At 44.0% G+C, this 18,785-nt stretch overlaps 1 protein-coding gene across 1 annotated transcript in view; it reads left to right on the top strand.

Annotated features, from left to right (window-relative positions):
- Positions 1–658: 658 nt before the first annotated feature.
- LOC310867480 (extracellular calcium-sensing receptor-like) overlaps positions 659–18,785 on the top strand; it is a gene marked incomplete at both ends in the record, with an annotated part of 73,757 nt that continues 55,630 nt past the window's right edge. The window contains 5 exons of the mRNA XM_083777595.1: positions 659–803; positions 1,024–1,144; positions 1,719–1,864; positions 2,031–2,200; positions 8,119–8,193. Coding sequence (XP_083633721.1) covers positions 659–803; positions 1,024–1,144; positions 1,719–1,864; positions 2,031–2,200; positions 8,119–8,193 — 657 coding nt within the window. The remainder of the gene's footprint in view (positions 804–1,023; positions 1,145–1,718; positions 1,865–2,030; positions 2,201–8,118; positions 8,194–18,785) is intronic.

Genomic DNA, 18,785 nt, shown 5'->3' with positions numbered 1-18,785 from the left:
TCACGCCAGCTGCACATGCTAGCGCGCCAGCTGATTTTGTGGTGCGACGAGCACCTCCTCTCGATCAGGGCATGTCACGTCCCAGGTCTCCTGAATGCAGGGGCCGACCTGCTATCCAGGGGTCCGCTCAGGCATGCAAACTGGTCTCTACATCCCGCGGTAGCGGCGCAGGTTTGGGACAGGTTCGGGACTCCCGAGGTGGACTTGTTCGCCTCGGTGGAGGACACGAAATGTCCCCTGTTCTTCTCTATCGGGGGGGAGGCACCTCTGGGCTTGGATGCTCTAGCTCATGGGTGGCCTCGGACTCTGCTGTATGCATTCCCCCCGCTGTCCCTGATCCTTCCCACGCTGAACAGGGTGAGAACTCAGGGCCTGACCTTGATCCTGATCGCTCCGTCCTGGGGGTCATGGAGGTCGGAGATAACTCCGCTCCTGTACGACCTCCCTTGGCAGCTCCCGCTGCGGGCGGACCTGCTCACTCAAGTGAGACGCGAAATATTCCATCCCCAACCACACGCGCTGGACCTGTGGGCCTGGCCCGTGAGAGGTTGAATCTGCAAGAGGGGGGCCTACCTCCTAACGTCATAGCGACTATTCAAGGGGCTAGGGCCCAGTCGACCAGAAAACAGTACGATGTAGCCTGGCGGGTCTTCGAACGATGGTGTTTGAAGAGGCCTGGGCAAGTAGTCCCGTACCTGGCCTCGGTGAAGGAAGTTCTGACCTTCATCAGGAATTATTGGACGACGGAAAATCCTTCTCCACGGTGAAGGTCAATCTGGCAGCCATTTCGTCCTGTCACATAGGTATTGAGGGGAAGACCTTGGGTGAATACCCCCTGGTACGTCGCTTCATGAAGGGCGCGAACAGGGCACGTCCGGTCTCTCGGTGGTTCAGGCAACTTAGGTTAGCCTGGAGCCTGGGGCATAGGTTTAGGCCCTGGAGCCATAAGGTGGTCCAAGACCATCAGCCCAGTTAGCCCTGGGGTGCTCTAGACGGCCTTTGGGCTGTTCTGCGCCTCACTAGATAGGGACGAGGCCAGCGGGTCGGTGACCCGGCTGGTCTTCATCTGCCTGTCTTCCCGAATCCTGGGTGTGGTCACTGTGTCAGGGACGCAGGTGGCCACGGTGGGATACCTGTCGGATGGGTGTGTCACGTCAGTGATATGGTGAAGGGAGTTTATGAAGTCTCCCATAGTGAGTCGCTGAAGCGAATATTCCGCTATATAACTGGAGGTTACGCAGTAACCATGGTTATATTAGGGATATGAGTGAAGCGATTCACCAAGATACCCTTCTAGCTTGTTACGGCAGAAGGAAAATGTTCACCGAATTAGTGCGCATGCGCGTATTTCGCCGGTTATACCCGGGGAGGAGACGGAATACGGCATGTCGCAAAGGCCCATTCGACTAGTAGAATGTGAGTTTATTAATAATTATTCTGTGTCTCGCGCTCAGAGGGAGCGCTCCCATAGTGAATCGCTTCACTCATATCCCTAATATAACCACGGTTACTGCGTAACCTCCAGTTATGTCTGTGTCTGTCTGTGTGTCTGTCTGTCTGTCTGCCTGCGTGTCCGTGTGTGTGTGTGTGTGTGTGTTTGCATTCACTGCATGTATCATTGCTTTATATTTTTGTGAGAAATAAGAGTAGCCTAACCCATTTTTCTGTCTGTCTGTGTTTCTATCTATCTTTCATCCCTCCTGTCATGAATCTACCAGATGGATGCCAGAAAGAGTCTGCACAGACTTTGAAATTGCAGCCATGAATGCCATTAGGGCTGAGCTCCCAGGAGTCCGCCCAAATGGCTGTTACTTTCACTTCTGTCAGAGCCTGTGGCGCAGGATCCAGGAGCTTGGCCTGTCAGGTATAGTGGCAGCGCACACAGCAATGAGTCATTTGGTTCATAGATTCTAAGACCCTGTTGATGTTTTGAATGCATGTTAATTTTTTTTCTATAAATGCAATTTAGTACTTTGATCTCAGTCAATTTTCAGGGAGTTAATTTATATTTCTTCACACAACTTTTGCAGGTCCATACAGGCGCAACCAGCAACTAAAGAAGTGGATCAGGAAGGCCATGGCCATTGGATTCCTGCCACTTGCAATTGTTCGTCAGAACTTTAGGCTCCTGGCCACGTCCCGACAAACCAGGCGGCTGAGGCGTGTGCACCCAGAAGTGGACGATTTGGACGAAGTGGACGTATGTGGGGGAGAATGCCATCTTCCCCCCAGCCGTCTGGAATGTTTATCGCCGTCGGTCAGACAACCGAATGAACAACCGCATTGAAGGTAACAACTTATATTTCTTTAATTTAATAGTTAGTTAACATAGTTGAAAAACATATATTGTAAAACGTTACAATTTGTAAGGAGACAGGTGTGTGTGGTATAGCCTTATGAGACCATTCTGATCTCACAAGACCGCACGCTATTGCTTGCAGATCAGTCAAGTTACATCTGTGCATCTTCTCACGCAGAATTGGTTCAAATAGATAAATGTCATTGAGAAATGTATGTATGTAAATGCTATTTACACATCTATGATTGTTTCAGGTTTCCATCACAGATGGAATGCCACTATGGATCGACGCCACCCATCCATATGGGTCTTCATCAGGCGTCTTAAAGACGAGCAACGCCTGGTGGAGACGGTGATTGGGATGGCTGACCGTGGTGTCCGCCCGCCCACCCAAAGAAGAAAGTGGAGGAGGCAGGAGAGGCTGCAGCGGCTGCGGAGGCAGTACGGGAGGGGTGACAGGACAATTGAACAGTACTGGGAGGCAGTCCAGTACCTCATAGTCAATATTAAGTATGTGTTGCAGATTTCAACCTGTGTTTCTGCCATTGCATGGCAGGCACCCAGAATAAAAAGCAAACTGAATACAGACCCATAAACCTCAGTAAAAAGCAGCAGTAAACAGAAACGTCTTGGGCTTTGACTTCAAACAAAGTGTTGTAGATGTGACAGGAGTTGGGTTAGGTATATTCGGACATGGGCTAACATTTCAATAACTGTGAATCTGTGAAGTATTTGGAATAAAATGCACTGTTTTCCAAAATGTCAGTTTGTCACTTCCCTCTTCACATTAAATAGATCCCGTTAAAATGTGATTTCATATTAAAAAGACTATTCAATTAAATTCAAATGAGCTTTATTGGCATGAAAAAACAAACGTTTACATTGCCAAAGAAACGGTTACAAAAATATATAGTTTTCTTTGTTTTTTCCCCACAATAATCCAGTTTGCTTAATCACAAATCCCAGCACAGTATTTGCATGTATTAATTAAATATTAGTTTTTTCTTTTAGATTTATATGGACGGGACTTTTAAAACGTGCCCCGTGATCTTTTGTGGCCAGATGTAATTTCCTGCGGTCTAGTAGGACTATAGAAAACAATAATTAAGAAATCGCTGTACAATTTGGTAAAACAAATACATTCACCAACTTGTTCGAATGCCCCCGCCCCCTGCCAAAAAACGCTAAAAGTGTTAAAATGAAAGAAAGCAGCAAATGAAAAAATATATAACACTCATCTTTTACTTTCTCTAATAACCTAAACATGAACCTTAGTTGAAAAACCAAAGTTGTCCTTTAAGGGTTTAACATGAGGAGAAAAACAAAAGATCAGGAGAATGGAGGCCTCTATTGACAGGATTGATTGAATAGTTTATTAGACATGAATGTAAAACAGCATCAGAGTTCAGTCAAACACTGATTCCAACAAAAATCACACTTGTGTGAAGTGAGGGGCGCTCTTATCACATCATACTTCAAATTCCATGCTCAGCCAATCAAATCATCACAAATGTCCGGCCAATCACTTTAAGCGTAAGGAAATAATAAAACACTAAATGTACAGAGTGGTAGAAAGTTAGGAGGGGGCGTGGTCACCTGTTTAAAGGAGAAGTGATCATTTCCTCTCCACTGGGCCTGCTGAAAGGTGGACTTTCAGGCCTGTTTTAAAATATGTAAGTGATCTGCATTTTTTGAGGGAAGGGGTCAGGGCATTCCATGTCTGGGTGGCCGTGCTGTAGAAGGAGAATTTACCCATATTTGTTTTGAAATATAGGAGCAGCATAATAATCCATAATATTGTCCTTGTCTATCGACCTCTCTACGAACATACAGCTGTTTAATTTGATCCTCCCAGTGAGCTCATTTTTCATTCATTCAAGTTTTGATTATTCTCAAAATTACACTGAGTAATCAAAACTCATTTTCAGTGTCGTCGAGTAATACAATATCTTATAGAAAAAACATCACAATACATCAGAAGATCAGGAAAAGAAAAACAAAAGATATACATTACATAGGTTTACAAATAAAAAGCTAAGACAAATTTCAAAACGATCTAAAAACAGTTACATATTGTGGGGATCTGTATGCTCACCAAGGTTTTAAAACGACTTAAGGGTACCAATGTGTAATTGGTAATTTGCAGGTCATTCAATGCATTAGGGCCACAGAAGCCAAAAGCAAGTTCAGAGCTAACTTTTGGTACCTTGAATTTGGGGAAATTACTTGACCGGGTGCGGGTGTACTTCAGAAAAGATGAGATGTATTTACGACAATCTCCAAGCATGGCACATAGTGGGAATTTAATTTTTATTTACCCCATGGTGTGAATGCAATGGTGTCTTAGCAAGTGACCTGAGTTATTTAAACTGAGGTCACACCGTTTAGAGTGAACATATTTTTTATTGTCCTGTGAGAATTGTGGACACGAAGGTGGTTCTTCAGATCACTTGAATTAATTAAACTCTTGTCACAATGTTTATATTGGAAAGGTTTTCTCCAGTGTGGATATGAAGGTGTTGCTTTAGGTTACTTGAAAAATTTAAACTCTTGTCACAATGTTTAAATTGGAAGGGCTTTTCTCCAGTGTGGACACGAAGGTGTCTCTTCAGAACACTGGAATTGCTGAAACCCTTGTCACAATGTTTACAGTGGAAAGATTTTTCTCCAGTATGGACACGAAGGTGTTGCTTTAGGTTATGGACTGTCTGAAACTCTTGTCACAATGTTTACATTGCAAAGGTTTTTCTCCAGTGTGGATACGCTGGTGTGTTTTCAGGGAAGATAATGCAGTAAAAATCTTGTCACAATGTTTACATTGGAAAAGTTTTTCTCCAGTGTGGACATACTGGTGTGTCTCTAGGCCCCTTGAATTTCTGAAAATCTTGTCACAATGTTTACATTGGAAAGGTTTTTCTCCAGTATGGACACGGAGGTGATCCTTCAGGTTACCTGACTGACTGAAACTCTTGTCACAATGTTTACATTGTGTCAAGGAATTTTGGGGTGTTTAAACAGAAAACACCTCAGGCCAGCTATGTTTATAACTCAGCTGTTGCTGTCCGCCTGAAGGCTATAGCTCTACTCTGTTTATAACTCAGCTGTTGTTTACTGTCTATTATTATAGAAGTTTTATTGCTTTATTGTCTTAGACCTGCGTTTGACTTCTCCACCTGTTAGATCAGTGTTTTTCCTAAGACGTTTCCCTTGGTTGGGTAGGGGAGGGTGGAGACTAATCTGCAGTATATCTAGGCTCCCTGTGCTAATGTATGGTGTGACACACAGCCGTGGGTTTTCCAATACATGTCATTGTGGTGTATACATGAATGTAAGTTGTGTGCTCTCCTTGATGGTACCTCAATATAATTACTCAATCTTCAAAACGCTTCTTTGCCTCAATTGATTTGTCTCTTCTCTTTGCAGTCTGTTTTCGGGAATTTGTGGGAGACAATTTTTTGGGTTCATTAGTGTTTTGAAGGTTTGGTGATACTTTGTTTGTGTTGTATTGTGTTGTTGTAGGCCGTCCACAAAACGAAGGGGAGAATACATGTGTATTGCTCCTTATAAGTGACAGAGGGGTATTTATTTCCTGCTGCTGGTCAAAATAGGTTGGAAGACTGTTTAAATGGTTTTTCCAGACCTTGGATGGTCTGACAAAGGGGGATGAGAATCTTGCCTTCGTAGCTACTGAAATAAAAGGGGAGTTGATCTCTGCCTTATGGATCCTTTGCTAAAAGAGCATAGAGAAACGTACGTGAGTGAATGTTTTGTCTGTGACAAGCGGATTGAGTCCTGAGTGTTGACATTGTGTGGTCTGCCTGTGTGTGTGTATGTATGAAGGGCAGACGTGTGAGAGAAAAAAAATAGAACAGAGAAGAAAGGAAAAGTGAGTGTGAGAGAGTGGTATAATTTCATTTTTACCTTGGCATATATTTGGTGTGACGAAATTATAAAATATCCTATTATAGATATTGGTTCTGTGTCATATGTGGGGTCAGAGTAATATTGACGAAAGAGTGAGCCTCAAATAGTTTAATCTATTTACTACATTATAAATTATTTTATGTGTGGGGTCAAAGTATTCTTTATGAAAAAGTGACTACGGAAATACTTCATATGATCGGTTTGAGTGTCTGGATTAGGTTATTTTATTTTTCTTTCTCCTTTTATTTGTTTGTTGTGTGAGAATGGGTTCTGCTAACTCAAGAAAAGGGGCCCCGACAGCTGGCCCTGCTAAGATTATGTGTGAGAAGTTTGGGGTTAAATCGGTTGAATTTCTGCCAAAGTGGCACAAGGAGTTAGGATTTCCTCAAAATGGGAGTTTCAGTAACGCATTACTCCGTTCTCTGAGAAAGAACATGGCACAGAAATATGAAACAAAAATTGAAAAAGGGAAAATATCTGCGTCTGCTGAATTAAATGCCAAATGGGCCAAGCAGTTGACTATTCTTAAGCAGTGGGAGAATGAGGCTATTTCAAGGAAGCGTGTTGAGAAAATGACTACAAATGTGAAAGCTTTTGTTGCTTTGAGCGCTGATGAGGCATTCATCAGCTTTCAAAATGTGTGGCCTAAGGCCCTTGTCGATGAATTAACGGGGACGGATCACTATACAACCCCATTCTGTGATTATGTGACGGATTTCGATCCAACATTTCCACAGAATGGGTCGTTTGATAAAGCTCATAATTTGTTGTTGAGAGAACTGATTACTCCACCCCACTCATCGGGGCCATCCAATTGGGATTATGCGTATATGCGAGAGTGTGTCGGAGTCTGGGATATTATTGGTCGAAAGGTTAATCATACGACTGGGATTATTAAATCTCGTCCAAAAGTTACTATGGTTTCCGTCCATACTGTGGATGACCTGTTAGATTGTCCCCCGGGGCCACAGCAGGGTGTGCTTGTTCCCATGCCAGCAAATCAACTTGCACCGGTACCCCTTGCTGTGCCCCCAGGCGTAGGTGACATCCCTGTGGGGGGGTCACTGGGACAAGCACCAGCTGGGAGTATACAATCCCCTCAGCTGCTGCCCCAAGCCTCAGGGGGGGGACGGCTGGGGTCGCCTCCTCAGTATGGAGAGATAATGTCTGAGCTTGTTGCAAACCAGGAGGATAAATATATATCTCCAATTGGCACTCCACGTGGGGGTGCTCCTTTTTATTCCAGAAAATTCTATTCCCCTAGTGGGCCTAGCCCGTCTTCCAGTATGACTAGATCTGGCCTCTCATACCAGCCCACTGCAGACAGCAGCTTGTCTGCACCCATGATTGAGTGTCCGAATGGTGCTGGAGGCATTCAGAGAGTTTATAGGCCATGGAAGGTGACTGAATTACAGGCAATAATTGGCTCATTGCCAGACCCAAAAAACAATGGGAAAACATTTGCAAATGCTTTAAGGAAAATGGTGTTGTAATGCAGCCCTACAGCAGGAGAGCTAGAACATGTTTGCATTACTAAAATGGGGTTGCTGTGGGCTGAGGTTAAGCCAGCCGATTGGGTGTCAACTGCAGAATGGTCAGTCGACGCAGTATCTGCATATCAGGTACAGCTAGCCGCTCTGATAACTGCGTTTGAGACTAAGTTTAAACCAGTTATAAACATGACAATGGTTAACTCATGTGCACAGAAAGCAGGGGAAGCATTTGATTGTTATTTTGCTAGGAAGTTGCCTATTTTCAATTCACACAGTGGCAATGAACAGCCCACTGACACCTCAGCTGATTCTCCTTGGGAGAGACAGTTTGTGCAGACCCTGGTGGATGGATTGCTGCCTGAAGTAAAGACGATTTTTGTGAGACATTGTGTTGCCTGGCAGAGCGCCAGATTGGATGAGGTGAAAAAGTACTGTGTCCATGCTGATGCAGTGATCCAGGAGGAGAAGAGCCTGCAGGTAAAAAAATCTAAAGCCACTTCTGAGAGGCTTCAAATGGCACAGTTGGACTATTATGCTCCAGAAACCAGGGGTAGGTCAGCCAACAGGGCGAGATCTACTGGTCGCGGGCGCAGCAGAGGGAGAGGGAGAGGCAGAGGTGGTGGTTATAGGTACAATGATGGCTTGTGCTGGACTTGTCATAAACCAGGCCACCAGGCAAAGGACTGTACTATGGAGGTCTACGAGGAAGAATATGAACAAACGAGAACGCGGCCTCCAGCTTCACATGTGTCTGTGACGCAGCCACAGCAGGATTGACTAGGCCTTCCAATTGACAATGACGTACAGGGCCCGAGTGAGCATGTGCAAGTTGGCACAAGCGGCCCTGACAAAGGTGATATTTTTTACCTTTCACCTCGCTATTTGAAGTACAAGTCTACTGATCTGCCATTATTCAAGATAACTGTCCATGGTGTTGTGTATGATATGTTGGCAGACACAGGAGCCACGGATTCATCACTAAGGACAATGTCTGATGGTTTTCGATTGTCGGAAAGGGAAAAGACTTGTGTGGGTGTAACTGGTACACCACTCACATGTAAGATGACTCAGCCTTGTCCCGTGACATGTGAAGATTTTGGGATTTCAGATTTGCAGCATTCATTTGTCATTGTCCCAGAGTGTCCTGTGAATTTAGCAGGCAGAGACCTGTTGTGTGCACTAGGTTTAACCATTGTCTGTACTGAAAAGGGATTGGTTTTGAAAAAATCGGATTTGATTGATAATTTGTCGACCAGTATGGTATCACATTCTCCGACAACGCCAGTTTATTCATACTGTTGGAAAGTTGATGTATCTCCAGTTACTCAGAAATTACATGATTTTGTAAAAAGCCACGGTACTGCGAACCTTGTGAAACATGGTCTACTCACTTACGAGTGTGTAGCCCATGAGTCACAGGATGTCATGAGTGAGCAGTTTGAGAATGTATGGAATGAACAGCATGAAAATGAGCAATTATGTGGTAAAAGTGTCTTGGTCACAGGGGAGTTTATTGTTTTATTGGTGGAGTTGACTGAAAAGCAGAACGAAATGTATGGCCGGGCAGGTGTCCCTCACATTGTGTTGGCAAAATCACCTACATTCTCCCAGCAGGAGATTGACATGTTATTACAGGAGCCAGAGGGTGTGGGGGAGAGAGCCATCCATCCATTTCATTGCTTGTTGACTGTCCATAAGATGGTGTGATTAGAATCAGACCCATTTGCTTCCGCTGTCACACACACTTTCGTGTGTGGGGATAAAGAGCACCCCGCTCTGATAGGGGTTCCAAAGGAATTATGGGCCACTCATAAATATGATGTGGGTCTAATAAAAGATGCCACCCCATTAGTGGTTATTCCTAAGTCAGATTACAGGCCCAATAAGAAACAATATCCGCTTCGACCTGATGCTGAAATCGGAATGACACCCATTATTGAGCAACTCCTAACGGATCAAATTATAGTTCCAGCCCCAACTTCTCCAGTAAATAGTCCTCTCTTACCGGTAAAAAAGGCCGATGGCCGTACATGGAGGCCTGTACATGATTTGCGTTCAATAAATGAAGCTGTGTTTGCCCGTGCATCTGTAGTACCAAATCCAGTAACTATTTTGAATGTTATTCCCAGTGATTCATGCTGGTTTAGTGTAGTGGATTTGAGTAACGCATTTTTTAGCGTGCCTGTTGAACCAGCATCTCAATTTTGGTTCACATTTACTTTTAAAGGGAAAAAGTATAAATGGACTCGTCTTCCACAGGGTTTCACAGAGAGCCCGTCAGTGTTCACGGCAGCATTGCAGGAGAGTTTAGCAGGGTTTGTATTCCCTGGCAGCAGTATATTAATTTCCTTTGTGGATGATATCCTAATTTGCTCTCCATCTGAGGAGGTCTGCATTTTAGATACAAATGCCTTGTTGAAATATCTTGCATCGCAAGGTCATAAAGCATCATTGGATAAAGCCCAGCTCGTGCAGGAAGAGGTGCGATATTTGGGTCATACAATTTCAAAAAATAGCCGGGCTATAAGTAATGATAGAATACAAGCAGTATTGTCGATACCTAAGCCTGTGACTAAGAGGCAGCTCCTTGGTTTTTTGGGATGTACTGGATTTTGTAGACAATGGATCTGTGAGTATGCAAGATTAGCTCAGCCATTGTCTGACATGGTGCATGGGACTGGACTGGCTGCAAATGACTTTTTGACTTGGACCCCTGAGGGTATGGAATCCTTTAGGAAATTAAAGGAGGCTCTAGCCTCAGCCCCTGCATTGGGTATTCCTGATTTGACGAAAGAATTCACTTTAGCAGTTGATGTGAAAGACGGATTCTATAGTGCTGTATTGTTACAGCGACACGGTGACAGATTGAAACCAGTTGCATATTATTCAAAGCAGCTGTCAGCGGTGGTGAGAGGTCTACCTTTGTGTGCCAGGGCGGTGGCTGCAACAGCGGTGGCTGTGCAGGCTTCTTCATCTTTGGTGGCGTATAGACAACTGACTGTCTTGGTACCACATGCAGTAGCTGCTATTCTGTTGCAAGCTAAAACTGCTCATCTAACTCCAGCTTCCACTTTGCATTACTATAACATTTTGAGTCTACCAAATGTTATTCTGAAAAGGTGTAATGTGTTGAATCCTGCTACTTTTCTCCCTACGGAGGAGGACGGGGAGCCCCATGATTGTCTAGCAGTGATATCTGAGGCAGTGACCCCCAGACCTGACTTGTCTACCACGCCTCTCCTGAACCCAGAGCTGATTTATTATGTGGATGGCTCAGCCAAGAGGGTGAACGGGATAGGAGCAGTTGGTTACGCGGTGGTCAGTGATTATGATTTGGTTGAATCCGCAAGGCTACCATCGCATCTGTCAGCGCAAGCAGCAGAGCTATTTGCGCTCACAAGAGCCTGTGTTTTAGCAAAAGGGAAGTCAGTAAATATCTATACAGACTCCCGGTATGCTTTTGGTGTGGTTCATGATTATGGGACTTTGTGGAGAAATAGAGGATTTCTCACTTCCCAGGGGGGGAAAATTCAACATCATCTCCTTGTTAACAACCTCTTAGAAGCCGTTCTGCTTCCGTCTCAGGTGTCTGTCTGTAGGTGTCCGGCTCATGGTAAAGTTGTAGATGCAGTGTCGGAAGGAAATTGGTTTGCAGACTCTATGGCGAAAAAGGCAGCTGAGTCTAAGACAGGCGCACTGCAGATGTTTCTTGACTCCGCTGGGAAAGCGGCAGTGTCACAGCCGGATGTGTCTTTTGACCCACGGATGTCTTTGACGGAGATTCAATCTTTGGCTCTGTCCGGAGAGAAATCAGCTTGGAGGAAACATGGTGGGTGTGGCCCAGATGGAATCTGGAGGGGGCCGCATCAAAGACCTTACTTGCCTAAACGGCTGTTCTCCTACATGGCGAAAATGGCACATGGACTGGATCATGTCTCAAAACAAGGTATGATTAATCTTTTAGCTCAGACCTGGGACAGCATCGGATTCACCACCACTGCAGAGAACTACTGCAGGAGATGCCTGGTGTGCGCTCAACATAACGTGGGTAAGTCACAAAAAACAATACAATCTGCTTTTCCAACACCTAGCTGTCCATTTGAACATGTCATGATGGATTATATTGAGCTAACTCCTGCTAGAGGATATAAGTACTGCCTTGTGGTAGTTGATCTTTTTTCCAAGTGGATTGAGGCATTCCCATGCAGACATGCGGATGCAAAGACCACAGCTAAACATCTATTACAAGATGTTATCTCACGGCATGGGATTCCTTTAAAGTTGTCTTCGGATAACGGAAGCCACTTTGTTAACAAAACAATATCATATATGGCAGAGAAAACTGGAATTGATTTAAGGCAGCATTGTGCATGGCATCCGCAGAGTGCAGGTGCTGTTGAAAGGGCTAACGCCGTTCTTAAAAATAAACTTGAGAAAATGATGGAAGAGACAGAATTGGACTGGGTATCTTGCCTTCCCTTGGCATTGATGTATATGAGAGGTAGACAGCACTCCACCATAAAGCTTTCACCGCATGAAGTGTTGACAGGTAGAGTTATGTCTATAGGGCAGAATCTGTATACTGGTGGCCCTACAGATATTGTGGCTGTTGACGAGGCTATAGTAGCCTATTGTAAGCAATTGAATCTCATTGTGAATTCTCTTTCTATGCAGGTGAAAGCGGCGCTTCCGACGCCCTTAGCGAAAGGTGAGAGAACGCATCCGTTCTGGCCTGGCGATTGGATATTCGTGAAAGACTTCAGGAGGCGGCATTGGAATTCTCCAAGGTGGAGAGGGCCATTTGAAGTGCTGTTGACTACACCCACAGCAGTAAAAGTGAAGGAGAGAGTGACGTGGATTCACGCTTCGCATTGCAAGAAGGCTCCAACACCACAAGATGATGTGGTCGTGGGGAGCGGTGCAGTTAGCACTGCTGCTGATACCAGTATTAGTGATGATGTGGGTGCTGCAGTTCCATGAAAGGGAGGATGGCTCTGTCACTCCGAGGGAGCAGCGTGACATTCATCACCCCAACTTGGCAATGTCAATGACACTGAGTTTCGCAGTCGAGATGAATTATAGCGATTGCTGGATCTGCCAACATTTGCCGACAAGTGTGGCTGCGCCTTTGTGGATGTCCATTCCGCTTACACGAGAGGAATTGTTGTTTTATAATTGGCAAAATGTAGATGTGAACACTGTTCTATGGAAATTTAACCCTGCAGAGAAGTTGCCCAAAGGAGGAAAGATGCCCAATACTCCTAATCTATTTGCCCACACATATCAACGTGTAGAGAATAATGTCAGTTTCCGGTCTTCATCTGCATGTAAGACTATGCCCATTTTGCAGGCCAAAGATGTGAAATATTGCTTCACTACAATACAGCCTAGCAGCGGTAATAGTGTGCCTATAGGTGAAAGTTCTTGTGACAGTGATACTACAATGGTAATAGATCTCAGCAATCCTTCCAACTTACCAGAAAAGATTTATGCTGTGTGTGGGGCAAAAGCTTACACACGTCTTCCGGCTAATAGTCAAGGATTGTGTTATTTGGCTCATGTTATTCCAATGATTAGAAGAGTAAATATAACAGAAATCCAATATTTATATATATATATATATATATATAAATATATATAACACATGAGAAAAACTATTACTCGTAAGAAGAGGTCACTTTCCTGGTGGCAAAGGGTCCTGGGGGTAGTGATACCCAGCTATGGAGTGTACAATACGCAAGCGGAGCTTACAGCTCTATCAACTGTCTTGGAGAAGCACATGAATGCATCTGATGACGCCGTGTCAGCTTTGGCGACTGAAGTAAATGAAATAAAAACTGTAACCTTGCAGAATCGCATGGTTTTGGACGTAATTTTAGCCAGCAAAGGAGGAGCTTGTCGGGTTATTGGAACGGAATGTTGCAGTTATGTGTCAGATCCGTCAAAAGCTATTGCTAGATTGCACAATGATACTCTGGCAGGTGTACAGGAATTACACAAAATCCATGGTGGGGTGGTTTGGGGATTTTTCGAAGGATGGTTTGGTGGTGTGGGAAATACGTGGACGCGTATACTAGTTTTAATTGTCATGACGGTGTTTGTATTCCTGCTTGTGATTTGTGTTATCTCTGCCTGTATTAAAGCAGTAATGTCAAGGATTGTGGGTCCCGCTTCTGTAGTAATGCTCCAGTTGGAAGTCCCAGTGGTGCGAGGGTGGGTTCCTCCCTTCTGGGAAGATGATATTGTTTGATTCTATGTGTGGTTTTTTCTTTGGGGTTTCGTGGGATGTTTGTGCCTGAATACCTGTGTATTCTGATGTGTTTTATTGTGTATACTATGTTGTTGATTTTATGGTTTTATCATGTCGTACGCCATGTGGTGGTCGTTTTCTCTTATGAGATAGGCCGGTGTAGGAATTTTCCCAGAACGTTATGAGGTAATGTTATGATAAGGGGTTTTTCGCCTACCCGTACGATATGAGTGAGTGTTTTAAAGTTTAAAAAGGGGGGTATTGTCAAGGAATTTTGGGGTGTTTAAACAGAAAACACCTCAGGCCAGCTATGTTTATAACTCAGCTGTTGCTGTCCGCCTGAAGGCTATAGCTCTACTCTGTTTATAACTCAGCTGTTGTTTACTGTCTATTATTATAGAAGTTTTATTGCTTTATTGTCTTAGACCTGCGTTTGACTTCTCCACCTGTTAGATCAGTGTTTTTCCTAAGACGTTTCCCTTGGTTGGGTAGGGGAGGGTGGAGACTAATCTGCAGTATATCTAGGCTCCCTGTGCTAATGTATGGTGTGACACACAGCCGTGGGTTTTCCAATACATGTCATTGTGGTGTATACATGAATGTAAGTTGTGTGCTCTCCTTGATGGTACCTCAATATAATTACTCAATCTTCAAAACGCTTCTTTGCCTCAATTGATTTGTCTCTTCTCTTTGCTGAATTGAGTTCCCTATACAGATTGCATGGGCAATTGGAAAGGGTTTTCTCCACTGTGGACACGAAGGTGGCTCTTCAGATAACTTGAGCACTTGAAATTCTTGTCACAATGTTAACATTGGAAAGGTTTTTCTTCAGTGTGGACACGAAGGTGTCTCTCCAGATCACTTGAGCACTTGAAATTCTTGTCACAATGTTTACATTGGAAAAGTTTTTCTCCAGTGTGAACATACTGGTGTCTGTTCAGGCAACCTGACTGACTGAAACTCTTGTCACAATGTTTACATTGGAAAGGCTTTTCTCCAGTGTGGACACGAAGGTGTTTCTTTAGGCTATCTGACACACTGAAACTCTTGTCACAATGTTTACACTGGAAAGGTCTTTCTCCAGTGTGGACACGGATGTGATCCGTCAGGTGAGATGATTTAAGGAAACTCTTGTCACAATGTTTACATTGGAAAGGTCTTTCTCCAGTATGGACATGCTGGTGTTGCTTTAAGTTACCTGACACACTGAAACTCTTGTCACAATGTTTACACTGGAAAGGTTTTTCTCCAGTGTGGACACGGATGTGATCCGTCAGGTGAGATGATTTAATGAAACTCTTGTCACAATGTTTACATTGGAAAAGTTTTTCTCCAGTGTGGACATGCTGGTGTGACTTTAGGCCAGTTGAATTCCTGAAACCCTTGTCACAATGTTTACATTGGAAAAGTTTTTCTCCAGTGTGAACATACTGGTGTCTGTTCAGGTAACCTGACTGACTGAAACTCTTGTCACAATGTTTACATTGGAAAGGCTTTTCTCCAGTGTGGACACGAAGGTGTTTCTTTAGGCTACCTGACACACTGAAACTCTTGTCACAATGTTTACACTGGAAAGGTTTTTCTCCAGTGTGGACACGGATGTGATCCGTCAGGTGAGATGATTTAATGAAACTCTTGTCACAATGTTTACATTGGAAAAGTTTTTCTCCAGTGTGGACATGCTGGTGTGACTTTAGGCCAGTTGAATTCCTGAAACCCTTGTCACAATGTTTACATTGGAAAGGTTTTTCTCCAGTATGGACACGGAGGTGATCCATCAGGTTACTTGACTGACTGAAACTCTTGTCACAATGTTCACAGTTAAAAGGTTTTTCTCCAGTGTGGACACGGATGTGATCCGTCAGGTGAGATGATTTAATGAAACACTTGTTACAATGTTTACATTGGAAAAGTTTTTCTCCAGTGTGGACATGCTGGTGTTTCTTTAAGTTACCTGACAAACTGAAACTCTTGTCACAATGTTTACATTGGAAAGGTTTTTCTCCAGTATGGACACGGAGGTGATCCTTCAGGTTACCTGACTGACCGAAACTCTTGTCACAATGTTCACAGTTAAAAGGTTTTTCTCCAGTGTGGACACGCTGGTGCTTCTTCAGGGAACCTGAGTCACTGAAACTCTTGTCACTCCGTTCGTCATCATCGTCTTCACTGGTCTCCTCCCAATCATCACTGTCTTCAGTGACTTCAGTGTCAGATTCAAGTTCAACTTCAATCTCAGAGCAGTGGGAAGATATGTGTTCTTCTTCATCATCATCAATTTCTTCTTCACCTTTCACTGCTAGTAAGGTCAACGTTGACCCAACAGGTTCCTCTGGTCTTTGAAGTAGCTCCTCCTGTTCCTCTTTAAGCTCTTCCTGTTCCTCTTTAATGTGTGGAGGCTCTGGTTCCTCCTGGAGCAGACTGGGGCTCCTCTCCTGTTCAGGAGAAACCTCCTCTTTACACACAACCATGTGCAGGATGTCTAGGAGCAGAAACATAACATGATGGTCAAAACTGGATTCCTAAAATGTAAATCCATTCTTCTTCCATGTTCCATGTACAAAATGACCTACTAACTACCAAGACTAAACCGTTACTAACTACAGGTTATTACTGTTCTGAAAGATTTTAGCAAAATACAAAGAAAGTAATGTGAATAAGTTTTGTGTCGGGTAGCTCAGTCGGCAGAGCTCTTGCCTTAAAGGTCATGGGTTCGATCCCGGGCACCGCCAACTCAGCGTATGAGTAGCACGGCTTGGTGCAGCAAGTCGTGCGGGAAGTACTGGTAGCTGATGGTAGGTGTGGCACTCCACCTCAGAATCCATCTCCCAGGTGTCTAGCGCATTGTGACGGGGATAGCCTCCTGCGTGTCACCGGCTATTACTGACAATAAGCCACTCCCGACCTATTTCTAGTGTGAAGTAATATAATTATTGTTACTTTAACACCAAAATTAATAAAGATGTTAGAGCAAATATTTCATTTGAATCATGAAATTCTGAAACAATTTAAAAAACATGATACTTCTCACCTGGGCTCTGATTTGGAAGTAAATTAGTCATGCCACTCAGAGCATGACATTATGAAACAGAAGCACTTCTGACAATGAAAGCTTGAAATGTGGACTGATGTTAGCTTAACAATCTACGTAAAATATTTCCACTCTTTTACATAGATTGTTAAGCTACCATCGCTACAGCAGTTTGTGAGATTTCATTGACCTAAATGGCTGTTATATCAACAAGCATAGCACGTCTGTAAATGTGTCTGTGAGTTTGTGAATCTGTCTGCCTGTGTGTCTGGGGCAAACGAGGGGGGGGGGGGGGGGGGGGGGGGGGCTGCGCATCAGCATACCAAAACCTAACCCACGGGGAAGACCATTGACTGGCCTAAGTAGCCTACCTGCTGCGCTGCTATAATATTATATCAACATAATGTCATATCGTTGACCTAAATGGCTTTATATCAACAAGGATAGTAGGATTCAAATAGGGTTATGCTGTCTTTTGTCTTTTTTCAGAAATTACTTTGGACATGTGGAAAACTTTGATTAAACATGCAGCACTCAGGTAAAGCTGGGTTACATTTTGTTAAAATAATAACCCCGTACCATGTGGTGTTTCATTAGCTCAAGCGTGACAAAATAGGCTACAGCTTGTTGTTGTTCTGCTGCTGCTGCTCTGAACACACGTGAACTGTAAATATACAAAGGATTCGACAGTGACATCACTGTTATGCAACACGGAAGTAACACAGACTCGAAGCAGTTTAAAAACCACAGTCAGTGACGCGTGGATGACGAATCCTTAGTATTTTCATTCAACCGGACAGAGTCAACTGGAAAAGGTCCTGGTGACGCTCAGGAAAACTTGGGATATGGGATTCCCTTCTTGCGTACCAGTGGTTGGGAACCTCTGGTGTAAACCATTGGGAATATCTTATCTACAAGCTCACTGGAGCCAGGGGGAGCACCCCACAACCATCACTCCTGCCCCCCATACCCCTCCAACCCCTGAGCCAGGGGGAGCTCCCCACACCCATCACTCCTGACCCCCATACCACTCCACCCCCTGAGCCAGGGGGAGCACCCCACACCCATCACTCCTGCCCCCCATACCCCTCCACCCCCTGACTACCATCAGCTATGCAAGCAGGTGTGTAACAGACGACAATTAGGAGAATGGAAAGGGGTGCTCCCAATCTGATTAGCCGGAGGAGGCAAATATACATCATCTGTACTTAAACACTATACTTAGTGAACTAACCCTCAACCACACAACAAACAGACAGAGATACCAAGTCAAACTGAATTTGTACTATTTACACTAGGGATGTGCCGATGAGACATTTTGGACGATATCGATATCCAATGTAATTAATTGCCGTTATGGCCGATAACTGATATCGATATGATCTCATTCTGTATTGAAAAATGTAAATGATTTTGTTCATTCTGAAAAATACATGTAACAGGGTGTCTGCACTGCAGGCTTAGGCAAGTCAGTTTTAACTTAAACACTGTTATATTTAATATTGTGAGCTTGTAGATCTGATCAAGCTGTTACTTTGGGCTTGTTTATTTAATCGGTTTATTAATCGGTTCGATTAATCGGTCTGGCCATTGGTCTGATTGATTAATCTAACTGATGCCGATTAATCTAAAAACTAAAATCGGCCAATATCGATGTGTTTGCCGTTAATCTCCCATCACTAATTCATACTACAAACATGGCTTGCAGCGAGCCCACATTGTTTCTCCAGGAACAATATTTTCTAGTTTGCCATTGTTATTGTACAGTGAAAATAAGACATTGTGGCA

The sequence above is a fragment of the Protomyctophum parallelum genome (assembly GCF_964188405.1).
Source record: "Protomyctophum parallelum genome assembly, chromosome: 12".
Taxonomy (NCBI): Eukaryota; Metazoa; Chordata; class Actinopteri; order Myctophiformes; family Myctophidae; genus Protomyctophum; species Protomyctophum parallelum.
Note: the sequence above shows the minus strand (reverse complement) of the source record. Positions and strands in the feature narration are given on the sequence as shown.